Source organism: Myxocyprinus asiaticus, chromosome 6 (genome assembly GCF_019703515.2).
Source record: "Myxocyprinus asiaticus isolate MX2 ecotype Aquarium Trade chromosome 6, UBuf_Myxa_2, whole genome shotgun sequence".
NCBI lineage: Eukaryota > Metazoa > Chordata > Actinopteri > Cypriniformes > Catostomidae > Myxocyprinus > Myxocyprinus asiaticus.
This window is the reverse complement of record NC_059349.1, coordinates 44,074,564-44,091,426: the sequence shown is the minus strand read 5'-3', so window position 1 is coordinate 44,091,426 and position 16,863 is coordinate 44,074,564. Positions and strand designations below refer to the sequence as shown.

At 43.5% G+C, this 16,863-nt stretch overlaps 1 protein-coding gene across 1 annotated transcript; it reads right to left on the bottom strand.

Moving 5' to 3' along the window:
• Positions 1–1,019: 1,019 nt before the first annotated feature.
• On the bottom strand, positions 1,020–3,707 carry LOC127442740 (uncharacterized). Its single transcript, XM_051700917.1, has 4 exons — positions 3,470–3,707; positions 3,058–3,257; positions 2,054–2,213; positions 1,020–1,111 (listed from the first exon to the last, which is right to left on the bottom strand). The coding sequence occupies exons 1-4, from the start codon at positions 3,705–3,707 to the stop codon at positions 1,020–1,022; spliced, it is 690 nt and encodes a 229-aa protein (XP_051556877.1).
• Positions 3,708–16,863: the final 13,156 nt, after the last annotated feature.

The following is a 16,863-nucleotide window of genomic DNA, read 5'->3' as shown; positions in this document are numbered from 1 at the left end:
CTTATTTTGAGACAAATTTCAACAAAGTATTTATCGTTTTAAAATGTAATAAAATACAGCTTGGCATTACTCTGTAACAGAACACCAATTGCGCAATGGTGGTGAAGTGCAAAACACATAACACTATTTAGAAGCCAAATTAAGAAAACAAAAAAACATGACAATGTTTCAGAAAACAAATTTACAAAACCCTAAACAAAAAAAGGTAGGGACTATACTTCTTTTTTGTTACTGGTCAGAATTTCCTTTTTTAAAACAATAATGTCACTTCCTGTGACAAGCCTCTCACAAACCTTGAACAGGAATTGAGGTCAAAGCTATGGTGGCAGAGATTGAAATAATAAGGGAATAATTTGAACAAGGGCATTTGTTATCGCTATGACTTAACATCATATGACTGCCCTTAATATTCCCTTATTATTTCAATCTCTGCCACCATTTCGATCTCTTCTGCAGTAGCTTTTATCCCAGCTCCTGTTTGTGTGAGGTTTGCCACAGGAAGTAACGTTATCGTTTAAATAAAATAAATAAATGCTGACTAATAACAAAAAGAATTACGTTATACCTTTCTGTTTTGGGTTTTGTGCATTTGCTTCCAGAAATGTTGCTTTGTTTCGGGACTTGTGCATTTGTTTCTGGAAAATTTATTTTGTTTAGTTTTTTGTTACTTTGTTTCCTGAAAATGTATGTTGTTTCAGGTTTTGTAATTTTGTTTTCTCAAATGCTGCCAATGTATTTTGGTTTTGTTAATTTGGTTAAACAATTAGTTTTTTTTTGTGTGTGTGTTTTGCACTTCACCACCATCATAAGGGACAGTAAGTTAAAGGGACAGTTCATCCAAATGTCTAAACAAACAAATTTGCCCCTAATTAACAAACAGTTTCCTTTTGACATATGTAACCCAGTATAATAAATTATACATTACAAATTATTAAACACATACAGCAAAATAGACATTGTAACTGATGGGTTTCTTGAAGAGTCTGTCTTCATTCCTCTCTTTCTCTTCTCCCTCCATCTCAGTCGCTCACAAGTTGAAGCCATCTTTTGATGTAGGATTCTACCTCTTGATCTGTTGCTGTTGCTGTGAGCCTGTTGTTTCTGACAGTCCCTGAAAATAGAAAACATTGTAAAGCCATGGATGGATTACACAACATTTAAAATCTTAGGACCCAATCTGGTGATCCAATCATCAGCCAAGTGCATGGCGTGCTGTGTCCTGCACATGATTTGCCGGTGCCAATGGTGAAAGCACTTTAAGAACATTCTGGCCATGGACAAGGATGCCCTTTGCTTCCAGATGCCCAACAGCAACACGTTTGATGCCTGCTAGGAAGATCGGACTGTAGCTGCCCTTGCTGATGCCACACAGGCTTGTCAACATGCGCAGCACAGATTTTATGGTCCAGCTACAAATTCCCCCTGGAACTGCCATGTGTGGGGGAAAAAAGGAGCAACTCTCGTCTTTGCTTAAAACCCAACAAAAGTTCATTCTTAGATCTGCCAATGTGTCACAGTGTTTGACCAATGCCTCCTGTGAAACTGCATGAATTTTAGTTAAACACAAGAAAGCTTTTGAGGAAGCAGAAATTATTGTTTTCTGGCCTCAGTTGAACAATTATATGCCAATATCAGCAACAAGTCCTGAAACAAAAAGAAGGATTACAGCTCTCAGACACAAACAAGAAGGGTTGAGATAAAGGCAGAAGATACCATGCAACAGCTAACGGAGGATATATCCATTGCCTTTTGCTTCAGTTTCTCACTGGATGAGAGCCCAGATGTGTGGTGATGCACAGCTGTGTTTGGGTTCGTTTTCCCAATGGAAAAATCTTTTAATAAGAAACTGCTGATTTTGATACCATTGCAAGGACAGAGTAGTACAAGTGCTTGACAGTTTACTTGACTTTTTCTTTTTCTTTTTTTATTCTTTTTTTTTTACCAAGAATAATTTGAGCTTGTTAAACCTAGCATCAATATGTACTGTGTGTCAAACATGCAAGAAAAGGAGAATGGACTCGTTAGACTGATGACAGTGCAATGTAACACTTACCAGTAATTACATCTTTCAGATGCAGTCTGTGGAAAGCCGTTTTGCCATTGATGCCATGCCAGTTGAGCTGTTTGGCAAGGGAGTTGGTAAAACAGTGCTTCATAACTCGCCAAACACTATCCTTAATGTCAACTGTTCCAATGACTCTCACTGAAGTAATCTGAAAAAGATCATTTAAAAGCCATGGATACATGTCTTTTATTAACACTACTCATAGTAACCAAATTAAAAAAAGAAAATAATTTAAAAAAAAAATACATTATTTCACTTTTCCCTCAGTTGGCATTTAGGACAGTAGTAATGTTACCCTGTTCTCATTGCTGGATACTGGCTTCCAAAATGGCTAACCTGTTATCTACCGTAGGATCACCATGCAGCAGCGATATTCAACCGAAAAGGTGATACAGTGGCAGTGCTATAGCAGAAAACATTTCTGTCATTTTGGAAACCAGCTGGCTGAAGAGAGTGATGAAAGTGAAACCAAAAAAAAAAAAAATAACAAAATAAAACAACAACAAATGGGAAGAAAAAAAAGAACATTATTTCAATCGGGATACTGGCTGAATACTAAACAGGTGTGGGAATGTTGACACCAACACAAACCTTGCTGCATATATTAAATTGTGCAGAATATATACAGGACCTATAAGTTGGAAACCGTATAGGTTACCCTTTTGTTGCAATACCTTAATGTCAAAACATGTTGAAGTTTGAGTCTTCCCAATATGACTTGACATATAAATACAAAATAAAATTAATTCTTTTTGGACAGTGATGCTGTATAAGTACTGTTAAACCTTGTTATTTTTCAAGAATCCTTGTCAATACCTTGTCTCCCCAATGCTAAATGGCTGAAAGCAAAAGCAGCATCTAGCCAGCATCCAGCAGTGAATGGATAGAATCACTGACGTCCAACACACCACTTAAATGGCTGGGAAAATATTAACAAATGTTTCAAATTGGGTAACCCATCCTTTTAAGTTGGTAAGGCAATGTGTTATTACCATTTTGTTTTTGAGGTCGGCCTCTTCCCTGAGACATTTTTCCAGAGCCAGCAGGGAGGTTGAATCTTTTAGTGGCAGTATATCTCTCTCGAGGGGATCCTGCCCACGAGAAAGTTCGCCTGTTTTCTGCATGGTCATCTGAATAACTTTGAGTTGATACATCATCATTTCTTGATTTGTAAGAAGTCTATGCAGAAGAGCTAAAAATAAGGACATTGAACATATATAAAGAAATTACAAGATGACTCTTTCCATCTGTTAAAATAAAAAAAATAAAAAATATTTTTTTTTTAAAATACTTTAACAAGGATGTCCTAGATTAAAAATTATATATACATAATGTATATGTGAGAGGTATATATGTGTGTGCCATTTACAGACAAACAATACAAAAACTGTATAAATCACTTACGAGCAAGACCACTTGAAGTAGTTGTTCCTGACTGTCTTTGACTTTCATCTTGTCGTTGAGGTCCAGGACTTCTCACAGACCATCTGGGCTCAGGACTCGTCACAGACCATCTGGCCTCAAGACTCGTCACAGAGCGTCTGGGCTCAGGATTCGTCACAGACCGTCTGGGCTCAGGATTTGTCACAGACCGTCTGGGCTCAGGATTTGTCACAGACCATCTGGGTTCTGGGCTTGTCATCTGCTTGTGAGGTTTAGACCTTCAAACCTGTTTCTTTATTGCAGACTGTATATCAAAGTTCGGTCCATTTTTTGGGGCTGGAGGCAATGTCCTTGTTTGTTTGACAGTAAATACATCATCACTGTCACTCTCAAAGCGAATGTTTGGTCTTGTGGTGGTGGTGGTGGGGGGACAGAAAATGAAAGCAGAATTGACTTCAATCAATTTCAAACATTACAAAGGTTGTCATGGCCTCTGTCTAGTCTGGTACTCTCTCTCAAAATCTGCTGTCCCTGTCCCTCCCTGCTCTACCTGTTTCTCCCTTATGTCCCAGGCCTTCCCAGTTCTCACATTTCCTGCACTGCTGTCTCCTGCTTCCCCATCTGTTTCCCTTAAGCTTTGTCAATCCTGTTTTGTGTTCCTGTCCTCATCTGCCCAGCTGTACCCTGTTCCTTGATTAGTTCCTCTTGTATTTAAGGCCAGTCTCCAGAGTTTTCCTCAGCATATTACAAACCCCCACCCAGTCTAAGCTTTTGCAGGTATGTCAATGCACTTAACAAAAACACATCTGAGATCAGACTCACTCTCTTTTAGCAGCGCAACAACGTGATCATGGTCAGAGTCTGAGGCATAACATGGAATAATGTTTTTAGTCTGTGGTAAGAAAGGACCACCTAAGGGGCTCCAGGCACCAGAAGAAAATGATAAACTTGTGATTTTCTAATTGTGCAAAGGTAAAATACCAGCAGAGTATAATACATATAATATATAACATGGAATCATGTTGGAGCCATATAGGGGCAGCAGGGCCCAGGAGATGGCACATGCCATATTAGTCAGTCCTGTGATTTTAGTTTCACTTTCACGGGCTTATCAAAATGAAGCTCTCACCTCTGGTGCGCACAAGCTTAAGTTGAAAAAAAGCCTGAGAAGAAAGGACAGCTCAGGATAAAAGTAAGTAATAACTCACATAAGATGGTAATTTATTCATTAACGTGGTGGTACTTAATTAGTGAAAACGCAAATCATTGTGAAAGCGGACCAAGTCAACGAACTGCATGGATGTGTTGACAGGTACATTAACAGAAGCCTAACATTAGTGCCACGCCGGGATAACATAAATGCTTTTTGATATTTTGAAAGCAACAAGTTTCACACAGTCTGGTGAGCTAGACAGCTAATGTTACCTGTAGATGAAAACACTGATGATGAAGGTGGCGGAGTGGTATGTATGCCATAACCGTGGACTAGGCATGTGTAAAACACTCTAGGGAGACACACATTCATTAGGGAAAGTTAACAGACTTTTGACAGTTGGCATTATTCCGATAGTCAGGAATTACTATTAGGAGGTATTTTGCTGTGATCCAGCAGTCAGCCCATTTCAGAAATCATGAATTTAAAAACATGATATCATTGCCTCCTTTTGGATGACTTCAGTTCCCTATCTGTCACTCACTCGACGTTGTGTCGATGTAGTGACACTAGGGGACACTCTTGGGAGCCCCGAACACCTCTGATCTTTGAGAAAAGGCCAGTGGGAATTGGCGAGTTGAATTCGCATGCCACTCCCCCGGACATACAGGTATAAAAGGAGCTGGCTCGCAACCACTCATTCAGATTTTCTCTTCGGAACCGAGCGGTTCTATTCATTGAGCTGAATTCTTCCGCTGAAGGGAATTCACCTCATTTGCTGGATTTACAGCGCATTTCAGCGGCTTCTCCCCCTCTGCACCGGTGCAGTGCAGAGAGCGCCCCTGGGCGCTTCGGCAGACAAAAAGAGTATATTCTTCTCTCTGAAAAGAGTATATTTTCTCCTCTAAAAGAGTGGCACTTACGGGAGTGTCTTTTTAAGGATGCCTTTCCGTTTGTGTATAATTCCTGGTTGTGGTCGTTACCTCTCCGCTTCTGATGGCCACGATCATTGTCTTATGTGTCTGGGCGCTGCCCACACGGAGACATCTTTCGTGGATGGGTCATGTCCTCATTGTGAGAACATGACTATGGCAACATTGCGGTCGTGGCTTTCTTTCGTAAGAAGGCCACCCCAGCGGCTCCTCGCCTCGGTCCTTCTACTTAGGGGTATGAGGCCGCATCGGTTAGCACTGGGGGCGATTTGGGGACTTCAATGGGACTACCTCCGCTGGGAAACCCCCCACGGACCTCCCATTCCCCGACACCGTCGAGGACTTTGCCTGGCAGTTCTCGGCGGTGAAACAGCAGATGGAGGCTATTCAGCATATCCTGCCCCGGCACAGTTCAAGACCCCACACCCCGTCTGCTCGTCACCAAGGGCATCCTCCTGCTGCAACAGCACCAGAGGAAGTAGACACCACCCGTCTCATGGCCGGCCGCCAAGAACCCGAGAAAGGCTTCGAAGCGCCCCTGAGACGGGCGATACAGGGACAAAGAGTCCCGCTGCTCTGGAGCTGGTGGACAGACCACTCCATCCCCCGGTGGAAGGCCATGAGGAGAATCTTTGGTTTCCTTTCTCTATGATTTCGCCACATGCCAAAGGGGCTGCGGTACCCAAATTTTCAACAAAAGAGCGGTTTCCTTATTTACTGGGTCACATATCCGGTGCTCTCAGCCATCATTGTCACGACCGCCGACCATTGTTCCCTTACGTCAGGTATGGCCAGTTTTGCCTCGACACAGACCCTTCCTGCGGTTTGCCTGGAGGCCAGGCATACCAGTACTAAGTCCTCCCCCTCGGCCTGTCCTTGTACCCTTGCATCTTCACGAAAGTCGCAGAGGCAGCCCTTGCCCCACTAAGGGAAGTGGGCATCCGCTTCCTCAACTATCTCGACGACTGGCTAATCCTAGCTCACTCTCGGGATTTGTTATGTGCGCACAGGGATCTGGTGCTCAGGCACCTCAGCCGGCTGGGGCTTCGGGTCAACTGGGAAAAGAGCAAGTTCTCCCCGGTTCAGAGCTTTTCTTTTCTTGGTTTGGAGTTGGACTCAGTCTCGATGACGGTCGGTGCTGAACTGTCTGAAGGCGTTCAGACAAATAACAGCGGTCCCACTTAAACTTTTTCAGAGGCTCCTGGGGCATATGGCGTCCTCAGTGGTGGCTTCACCGCTCGGGTTGATGCATATGAGACTGCTTCAGCACTGGCTTCAGACTCGAGTCCCGAGATGAGCATGGTGCTGCGGGACACATCGCGTGGTCACCATGATGGATCACACTCAAAGAAGAGTGGAGACTCCACCCCCAGGTGGTCCAGCTGATTTGGAGTTGATTCGGTCAAGCGCAGGTAGACCTGTTTGCTTCCTGGTAATCCTCCCAATGCCCGCTTTGGTACACCCTGACCGAGGCCCCACTCGGTACAGATGCGCTGGCACACAGCTGGCCCCCGGGACTATGCAAGTATGAGTTCCCCCAGTGAGTTTACTCGCACAGACTCTGTGCAAGGTCAGGGTGGACGAGGAGCAGGTCAACCTAGTAGCACCCTACTGGCCCACCCAGACCTGGTTCTCCGACCTCACACCCCCCCCCCCGGCGAATTCCCCTGAGAAAGGACCTTCTTTCTCAGGGACGGGGCACCATCTGGCACTCGCGACCAGACGTCTGGAACCTCCACGTCTGGCCCCTGGACGGGACGCGGAAGACCTAAGTGGCCTACCACCTGCAATGGTAGACACGATCACTCAGGCTAGGGCCCCCTCTACGAAGCGCCTGTATGCCTTGAAGTGGTGTCTGTTCGCTAAGTGGTGTTCTTCCCGGCACGAAGACCCCCACAGATGCACAGTCGGATCGGTGCTTTCCTTCCTGCAGGAGAGGCTGGAGGGGCGGCTGTCCCCCTCCACCTTGAAGGTGTATGTCGCTGCTATATCGGCACAACACGATGCAGTAGATGGTAAGTATTTAGGGAAGCACGACTTGATCATCAGGTTCCTGAGAGGCGCTGTGCATCTGTGCATCATTCCTCGTGGGACCTCTCTGTGGTCCTTCGGGGCCTATAGGGAGCTCCATTTGAGCCCCTGGAGTCAGTTGAGCTAAAGGCACTCTCTTTGAAGACTGCCCTCTTGATGGCGCTCACCTCCATCAAGAAGGTAGAGGACTTGCAGGCATTCTCTGTCAGTGAAACGTGCCTGGAGTTCGGTCCGGGCTACGCTCACGTGATCCTGAGACCCCGACCGGGCTATGTACCCAAGGTTCCCACGACCCCATTTAGGGATTAGGTGGTGAACCTGCAAGCGCTGCACCAGGAGAAGGCAGACCCAGCCTTGGCATTTCTGTGTTCGGTGCATGCTTTGCGCATCTATTTGGATCGCACGCAGAGCTTTAGATGCTCTGAGCAGCTCTTTGTCTGCTTTGGTAGTCAACGGAAAGGGAGCACTATCTCCAAACAGAGGATCGCCCACTGGGTCATTGATGCCATCGCGACGGCATATCACGCCCAGGATGTGCCGCCCCCTCTTGGGGCTACGAGCCCACTCTACTAGGAGTGTGGCGGCCTTCTAGGCCCTGACCAATGGCGCCTCTTTAGCAGACATCTGCAGAGCAGCGGGCTGGGCAACACCCAACACCTTTGCGAGGTTTCACAATCTCCGGGTTGAGCCGGTCTCGTCCCGTGTGTTGTCAGGTATGAGCAGGTAAGTTCTGGGACAGCTGGCCAGGTGTACTGCTTGCGTATAGCGTCTTTCCCCTCCCCGAGGTGAAGACATGTGCTTTGACTCCCAGTCGTGTTCACAAAGTTGTGGACCCTGGATGACTTTCCTCCTTAGCCCTGTGGCAGGCGGGTTTGCGGAGAAACTCCCTGCTGGCCCAGTACATGTGCTAACTAGGCACTAGATGTATCTTCCACAAAATTGTTTCCCTCTTGGTAAACTGCATCTTCCTTGGGCAGAGGCCTCTGCCCCTGGTCACAGTGTCTGTAGAACTCCCCCCTCGGGTAGAACCTACCACGGGACTTCTCCACATGACATACTTCCGACAAAACTCGGTAAGACCATGTAATGTATCCACTCAAATACCAGGCAGTCGACTTATCCCCGAAGTACAGGGGACCGTTCGACGCTCATAGGAGCATCGGGGGTGGTTACGTGACGGCCTGGTGTGCTGGCTACGAGGCACACAGCGGTCTGCCCATCTCGCACTGCCAGTCCATGTAACACAGTTCAGTCGTTGTGGCGTTTTGTATAGGGACCCTAGTGTCACTACATCGACACAACGTCGAGTGAGTGACAGATAGGGAACATCCTGGTTACTTTCGTAACCTCCGTTCCCTGATGGAGGGAATAAGACATTGTGTCCCTCTTGCCACAACACAGAACTACCTGCTGAAATGGCCGGGACCTTGTCTCGGCTCCTCAGCACAAAACCTGAATGAGTGGTTGCGAAACAGCTCCTTTTATACCCGTATGTCCGGAGAGTGGCATGCAAATTCCACTCGCCAATTCCCATCGGCCTTTTCTCAAAGATCAGAGGTGTTCAGGGCTCCCAAGAGTGACCCCTAGTGTCACTACATCGACACAACTTCTCGTTTCCTCCATCAGGGAATGGAGGTCACAAACGTAACCAGGACGTTATTCACTGTGTACTTTACTAACTTCAGTGATGGTGAAAAACAACACAGTTTAAATTTTGGTTAAGAAATATATTAGTTACAAGATATGTATATCTACCATGATTCATTTGTGTGTAGTGAGAGTTTGGAGGGGGGAAAAACCCACTGCATTTTGTTTTCAGAGCACACTGTTGTGCAAAACCTGCAAAGTGATATGTGATGTACTGCAGTACAAACTTACAGCTCACTGTGCATCTTTTTTGATTTTCTTATGATTTTTTTTTTTACTCTGTTAAGATATATTAGTCTCAATTCCTGAGAACTTATTTGATTTGAGAACCTGAACAAATTCACAGATGTTGACATTAGATTTTACTATAATATTTAACATCTACAACAACAATAGTAGTAGAATGGCACTTTAATACTTACACCCTTTTTCGCTTTTTCTTTGGATTGTCATCCTCATCTTCTTCCTCAGCTGTTTGAAGATCAGTGTGGGTTTCCACTTGAGGAAGTTTAAGATGGGCGGTTTTGTAATTTGCTGTAAAAATTAGAAATATAATTAGATTATGATTTTTCAAACCAGTGAATCCTAACGGTAAATATGTGATGTGCATACCAGCTGTATATAAAATTCGGACACGAAATGCATCCCACGTGTGTCCAGGCTGCTCCTCATTTCGTATGGCCTTTACTAATTCATCAGGTTTTTAGTGAGCTGGCCTTGACAAACTTCATCTACAACCCACAATGCTGGTACCACTTCAACCTCTTTCCAGAAACTCAACAATGTGAAACATGGCCTAGAACAGAAAGAGGCACAAAGTTACCAGCTTTAAGAGTACGAACAGTAACATTTGCTCTTTTTTTTTTTTTTTTTTACTGTAAACAAATTAACATAATTAGAAGTCTGTTTTTATGATAACCCTAAGTGCTTTAAAAGGTGAATGATGGCTTAAGTGCATATAAAAGTCCTCATTAACACATGTTCCAAACCCAAGAGATTGGTAGTATTTAATATGGGATATGCACCTATAGAGATAAACGAAGGCAGGCTGGACACTGTCACCGCTGTCTAAATTTGATGCTGATGTGCACATAAATTATCAATAAGTTTCCTCAAGATAAAAAGATTGGCATATCTAAAATTCAGCAGTCCCAATGACTACCACAACACCACGCAAAGACTGCAATTTAGGATGGGTCTGCATGAAGAAGTGGAATGACAACAAAGCCAACCTCCAAAAGCAACCGGACGCACTTCTGCACATTGGTATCTAACTTGAAGCACATCAGATTTGGGGACAGATCTGACATAAAACAAATTCCCAAATCTGTGGAGTCAATGGTATAGTCAAAAAACTTTGCAATGTGTCTATATTCTTTGCAGACAATATATTCCTCACCCTCAAAGACAATTATATTTGGAACCAAGAGTATCTTATTGTTCATCTTGATACATCTGTCCCTCTCTGATGAGTTGATGACAAACTCATCTATTGCCAGTTCTTTAAATTGGGAGAGTGTTCCGGTAAAGCCTTGTGGAACAGGTCCATCTGAGTGCAGCTTTTTCAATTTTTTGTGGGATTTCCAAGTTTCCTCATCTTTTAAACTTGTTGAATCAAGTTCTGAAATTCTGCGTATAACTTGCTACAGTGATGAGCTAGGTTTTCTAACCATTCCTTTAATTTGTTTTAAGTAGTTTTCAAAAGGAAACCCTGATATTATATCTAAGTGGCCATGCACCTTCACATCATCACTGAGATGAGTCAGACCATGTATGTTGTACACTAAAAACCCCTGACCATAGAGTTCCCCAAAATGCTTAACACACGATGTAAGTAGTGTGTTTGCAAAGTCATTTAACAGCAAACAATATGTTGGGCTTCCCAAGATGTATATACTCACAGACAACAGCAAAATTTTTTTATAAACCTCAGTAGTCAGCACATCCCTCAAAACTACTGGACCAGTGTAAAGTAAGAACTGCCTAAGTTCTGTTGCTTTCCATCGTAACCTCTCATCAAGGGCCCTTGGCCTTTTAGCAAATTCTGAGGGTATGTAACTTCTGAGAGCAAGCAGTTTGCCTGGATGAAATATGGGAATGCAACTTGCCGCAAGTGCCCATCCACAAATCAAGCAGACGACGCACCACACCTAAGCACACTAAATGCATATAGTCGTGTGGAAATCCACTGACCTTAGGAACAGATGTTTCACAAAATGGGGAATATTTTACATGGTGGTCTTTTTGTCTGCATTTGAAAAATATACATCAGTTCTCTAGCATTAACGTCTGGGAATGTCATGCGATTATTAATGTAAATGCCTGACTGTACACATTTATCACAGCCACTGTATCCATTGTGTGACTTAATACCAGTGTTGGGGAAGCTACTTTGAAACTGTAGTTTCACAAGCTACAAGCTACTCATAATTTTAAGTAGTTAAGCTACAGTCAAGCTACTGTTTTGAAAAAGTAGTTAGCTACACTACAAGTTACTATCAAAAAGTAGCTATCTACATTGAAGCTACTTAATGAGGCAATATATATTTTTTAATGTTACTATCAAACCAATAATATTAATAACAAAAGGTACACTAATGACATTTATTAATTAATGTATTAATTAAATAAATTTAATGTGTTTAATTAAATATATTAAATGTATTTAATACATTTAATGAATAGTAACATTAATACAGTTAATAATGGCCATAAAATAAAATACAACAGTATAAAATAAAAACAAAAAAGATCAGACGCCATTAAAAAATATTTTTTGTACTTTACTTCACACTTTTCAGTCCTGCTGTGGCCAGGTGTAGCCTACTTGGGTTGGCATAATATGTGAATAAAATTCAGGGCTTATTTCTCCCCTCACCTGGGTTCATGCTCATTGTATTTTCTGACTTTTTTGCCATTGACATGCAAGTGCCAGCTTTACAGGTCACATACAGAGGTTGCTCTACAAATATTTGTTCGCTTTGTTCAGGTCCAAAAAAAGTGGACAGATGGTCATCCTAGATTGTTGCATAATAATACATGCCATTATTTTACATGAAAATAATAGTTAATTAAATACTAAGAAATGGAGAAATCAAATAGTCCTGCATGATAGTAATTATTATAATAATATATACTGTATATTTATAAATATTTTAATAATAATTCAATAATTTAATTCAATAAGCTCTCAGTAGATGGCAGTAATTCACTATTTTTGTTTGTGATCTGCCATTACAAAAGAAGAAGAGGACCCTGCCTGATTCTGATCAGCAGACAGAAATATGCTGCCAGATCATCAGACGTTTTGCTGGTAAAAGTTTGGCTTCTACGCAATAAGGAAGGCTATTAGTTACACCGCTACTTGCTGGAAAAAGTAGTTCGCTACTGGAAAAGCTACTCTGTTTTAAAAGCAGCTGAGCTACTGTCAAGCTACTGAAAAATGTAGATAAGTTAGTAGTGTCGCTACATGTAGTTAGCAGCGTCGCTACATGTAGTTAGCTACTCCCCAACACTACAAATAGCCCTGGGGTATCTAACACCGCCAGGCTGTGACTTTTAAAATTCCCCACGGACTTCAGGGCAAGGAGGTGGTGTTGCCACTGTTTGTAGAAACACTTTTAAATGCAGAATGCTTCCTACGGACATGTATTCCAGTTTTGAGGTCCAACTGTTAAAGACATCTTGGGTCCTGCTTTCTGTGCATTTGTGTACAGACCGCCCAGATTTTAATAAAGACTTCATCTAACAATTTTCGGACTTTCTCTCTGGACTGGTGTCTCGTGGTGATAGACTCCTGATTCTTGGGGATTTTAATATTCACATATGCTGTCCATCAAAACCTCTGGTAAATGAATTTATCTCCCTCACTGAGTCTTTAAAGTTTGTACGACATGTCACTGGTCCTACTCACTACATGGGTCATAAATTAGATCTGGTGTTATCTTATGGTCTTTCTGTATCCAACTTATAGGTCTTAGATATTGGCATTTCTGACCATTATTCAATAATGTTTGAGTCTGTCTCTAATTGTCCTCTCCCTGCTTTTTCTCAGCCCTTACGTCACTCCCGGTTCATTCACTCGTCTACTGCCAAATTTTTTTCAGAATTTTATCTAATGCATTTCACAGATGATGTCGAGCTGGACTCGATACTGAATCATTGGTTGAAGCTTTTAATAAATCTTGTACTCTTACAATTGATAATGTTGCTCCATTCAAGCCAAGGAGAGTTAAGGGTGTTTCACAGCCTTGGCTAAATGACGTTACTCGCGCTCTCCGACAAGAGTGCTGAAAAGCTGAGCGCAAGTGGATATGAGACAAGCTTAAGGTCTCTTATGATATTTTAAAGGAGTGTTTAACTAACTATCAGAGAGCTGTAAAGGAAGCAAAAGCTAAATTTTTTCTACATTAATCTCTGATAATGAAACGCGACCAAAAGTATTGTTGATTCTGTTTTAAACCTAACTAGAAATGCTTTTCTGGATGCCACCCAAGAGACCTGTGAAACATTTTTAAACTTCTTTACTCACAAAATTGAGCAGATTAAAGGTGTGATTGTACCTACACAATTTGATCAACCACTAATTCCTTCCCCGTCCAGCTCCCTGACTCACTTTGAACCAGTTTCGTCAGAACAGTTAGCAGATGTAGTCTCTAAGATGAAGTGTTCCAGTTACAAGCTGGATATTCTTTCTCCGTGCCTTCTTATAGAAGTTTTCATGACTATCAGTTCCAGAGTGACAGCTATAATTAACAGCTCATTAGCAAGTGGAGTTGTTCCAAGTAGTTTTTAACATGCAATTCTGCATCCTTTGTTAAAAAAAACTTTTTTGGATCTGGCAATACACAACAAATACAGACCAATCACCAAACTGCCTTTTATTTCCAAGATTTTGGAGAGAGTTGTTTATTCGTAGCTCTACTCCTATCTAAATGCATTTAACATTTTAGATACATTTCAGTCTTGTTTCAGAACCTTGCACAGCACTGAATCTGCATTGTTAAAGGTCACTAATTATATTTTTCTCTCCATAGATTCAGGTTCACCTGTTGTCTTGGTTTTATTAGATCTCAGTGTTTGACACTATCGACCATAATATTCTTCTTAATCGTCAGTAATGTATGGTTGGCATCCAGGGTATGGCCCTCCAGTGGTTTTCCTCCAATCTAAAAGAAAGGACGTTCTCTGTTAATTTAGGTAATGTTTCTTCTATATCGGCTCAGTTTCAATGTGGTGTCCCTCAAGGGTCAATTTTAGGACCCTTGTTATTTTCCCTGTATATGCTTCCTCTGAGCTCTATTTTTCAGAAATACAGCATTACATATCACTGTTATGCCAACGATTCACAGTTTTATTTCCCAGTGAGTGTAGACAAGAATTGTTCATTTGAGAACGCCCTAAATTGCTTCAAAGATATTAAACATTGGCAGGCAAACAATTTCTTACAATTAAATGAAAGCAAAACTGAAGTTCTTATTTTAGGTTCCTCCATGTCCTCCTTTCCTTGCCTGGTTGCCCAAATAGGTCCTCTGTCGTCGAATGTACAAGATCATGTCTTGGGGTGATTTTAACAACATAGTCTACAAACAACATAGAATGGCAGTGACAGCCAGCATGCCCTCATCCACTTTCATTCATTTCTTGCATGTTTTATTCAGGTTCTGGGGCTTTTTTCCAGAACGAATTCTGGATTCCAGGATAGACCTTTTTCACCACCTGGTTTCTGGAACGTGGAAGTAAAAGTTTGCAGGGTAAACTTAGACAGCGGTGACTGGGAGACCACAGCAAATATTATTTTCACTTACCCATTTGCTCCAACAGCAAACAAAAAAAATCCACTATTAGGCTACGGTCAAAACAGTGTGGTGGAATGATCTGCCACTCTGGCTCATCATTGTTGCCCCGCCTCTTAGGGCCGCCCTTCAGTCAGGCTCACGACGGGAGTTGGGCGGGAGAGCGAGAAGAGGTGCATAATTAATAAGCCTCGTTTGGTCAGCGGTGAATGAAGCACACCTAATGGGGATAATTCTTCATCACCGCTGTCTTTAAAAACGCAGTGTGCACCTCTTCTCGGGGAGCCGGCTTCAAATCTCCATGTGTGCACACACTGGCATCCTTGCACACCCAGGACAAGAGCTGGGAGGAATCGGATGAGTGGACGCGCTGCCGGACCCGTTCTTTGGACCCTCAGACGCCGTAATGAGTCGCCAGGGTGAACTGCTCACGTTGCCGCCGATGGGCTAGATGTGTGCCTTCCCCTCATGCTTGCCGCGGGCCTGGGAAGACAGGCCGCCAGTGACGCCGCCGCCCCACGTGCAGTGGACTTTGGAGGGGAGCGTGAGCGGCCGACTGACCCAGCCCGTGCCTGGGCTTTCTTATGAACACTACCCGGCCCCTTTCACGGAGCCCCGTTCACCACAAGGATGCCAGATTCCCCCTTTTATGATCGATGTTCCCCCTTGGACACTTTATTACCCCTTTTGGACATTTTTACGTTTATTATTCTTTCCAATAAATGCCTCTCCGAGGCTTGATGCAACACCCACTGTGTCTGTCTCTTGCTCACCCTGCCATAACAGGCAGGCAACAGAGGAAGATAATTGCTCAGAAATGCAAGACAACAGAGTGAATTGGCAAGACTTCGCAGTGAAGTGAAGTTGAGTGGAGACTATATACACTGGGAGTTGATGAAGGAATGGAAATAATGAGAGTTAATGGCAGTAGGAAAGGGATTCTGGAAAATGTAGTCCAGGAAGGGGTTAATACTCAGGGAAGGGGATCTTGTGTGAACAGATCTGGAGGACGTGACAGTACTCCCCCTTTGAGGACCCCCTCTAGAGCGTCCAGGGTTTCAGCCTTGGGGCCTGGGAGCTGGGTGGTCAGGATGGTCTAGGTGAAACTCTGAGATGAGAGAAGGGTCCAGAATGTCCTCCGATGAGACCCAGGACTGCTCCTCAGGTCCATAGCCTTCCCAATCTACCAGATATTGAATGAGTCTGCCCCGATGTCGAGAGTCTAGGAGAGAGTTAACTTGGTAGACGATTTCCCCATCGAGGTCAAGAGGAGGGGGGAAGGTTGTTGGTGGAGGCACTGGAACACTTGGCCACAGGTTTGAGGAGAGACACCTGGAAAGTGCGAGAGATGCGGTAATGAGGGGGCAGTTGAAGATTGTAACAGACAGGATTAATTTGTTTGATGATCTTGAAATGTCCAACATACCTGGGAGAGAGTTTTTTGCAGGGTAGTTGCAGGTGGAGGTCTCGGGTGGACAACCACACTCATTGGCCAGGACGGAGAGTAGGGAAAGGTTGACGACGTCGGTCGGCATGAATCTTCTGCTGACGGATGGCTCCCTGCAGGTGAACATGAGCCGACTCCCAGACTTGGTTGCTGCACTGCATTCAGTGGTTCACTGCAGGTAACTCCGAAGGTTCTCCCGAACAGGGAAGGAGCAGAGGTTGGTATCTCAGGATGCATTGGAAAGGAGTTAAACCAGTAGAGGAACTGCGAAGGGAGTTTTGGGCATATTCTGCCCAAGGGAGAAATCTACACCAATCATACTGGTTAGAGAGACAGAAAGGTGCAGAGATAGCAACCTACTTCTTGGTTGAGGTGTTCTGTCTGGTCATTAGACTGAGGATGATACCTTG

Bases quoted from the DNA above. Each gene is read 5' to 3' on its own strand.
- LOC127442740 (XM_051700917.1), bottom strand. From the start codon at position 3,707: ATGACAAGCCCAGAACCCAGATGGTCTGTGACAAATCCTGAGCCCAGA. The intron at 3,258-3,469 runs GTAAGTGATTTA...CCTTATTTTTAG, and splicing joins TACTTCAAGTGGTCTTGCTC to CTCTTCTGCATAGACTTCTT. The intron at 2,214-3,057 runs GTAATAACACAT...GATCTTTTTCAG, and splicing joins CCGACCTCAAAAACAAAATG to ATTACTTCAGTGAGAGTCAT.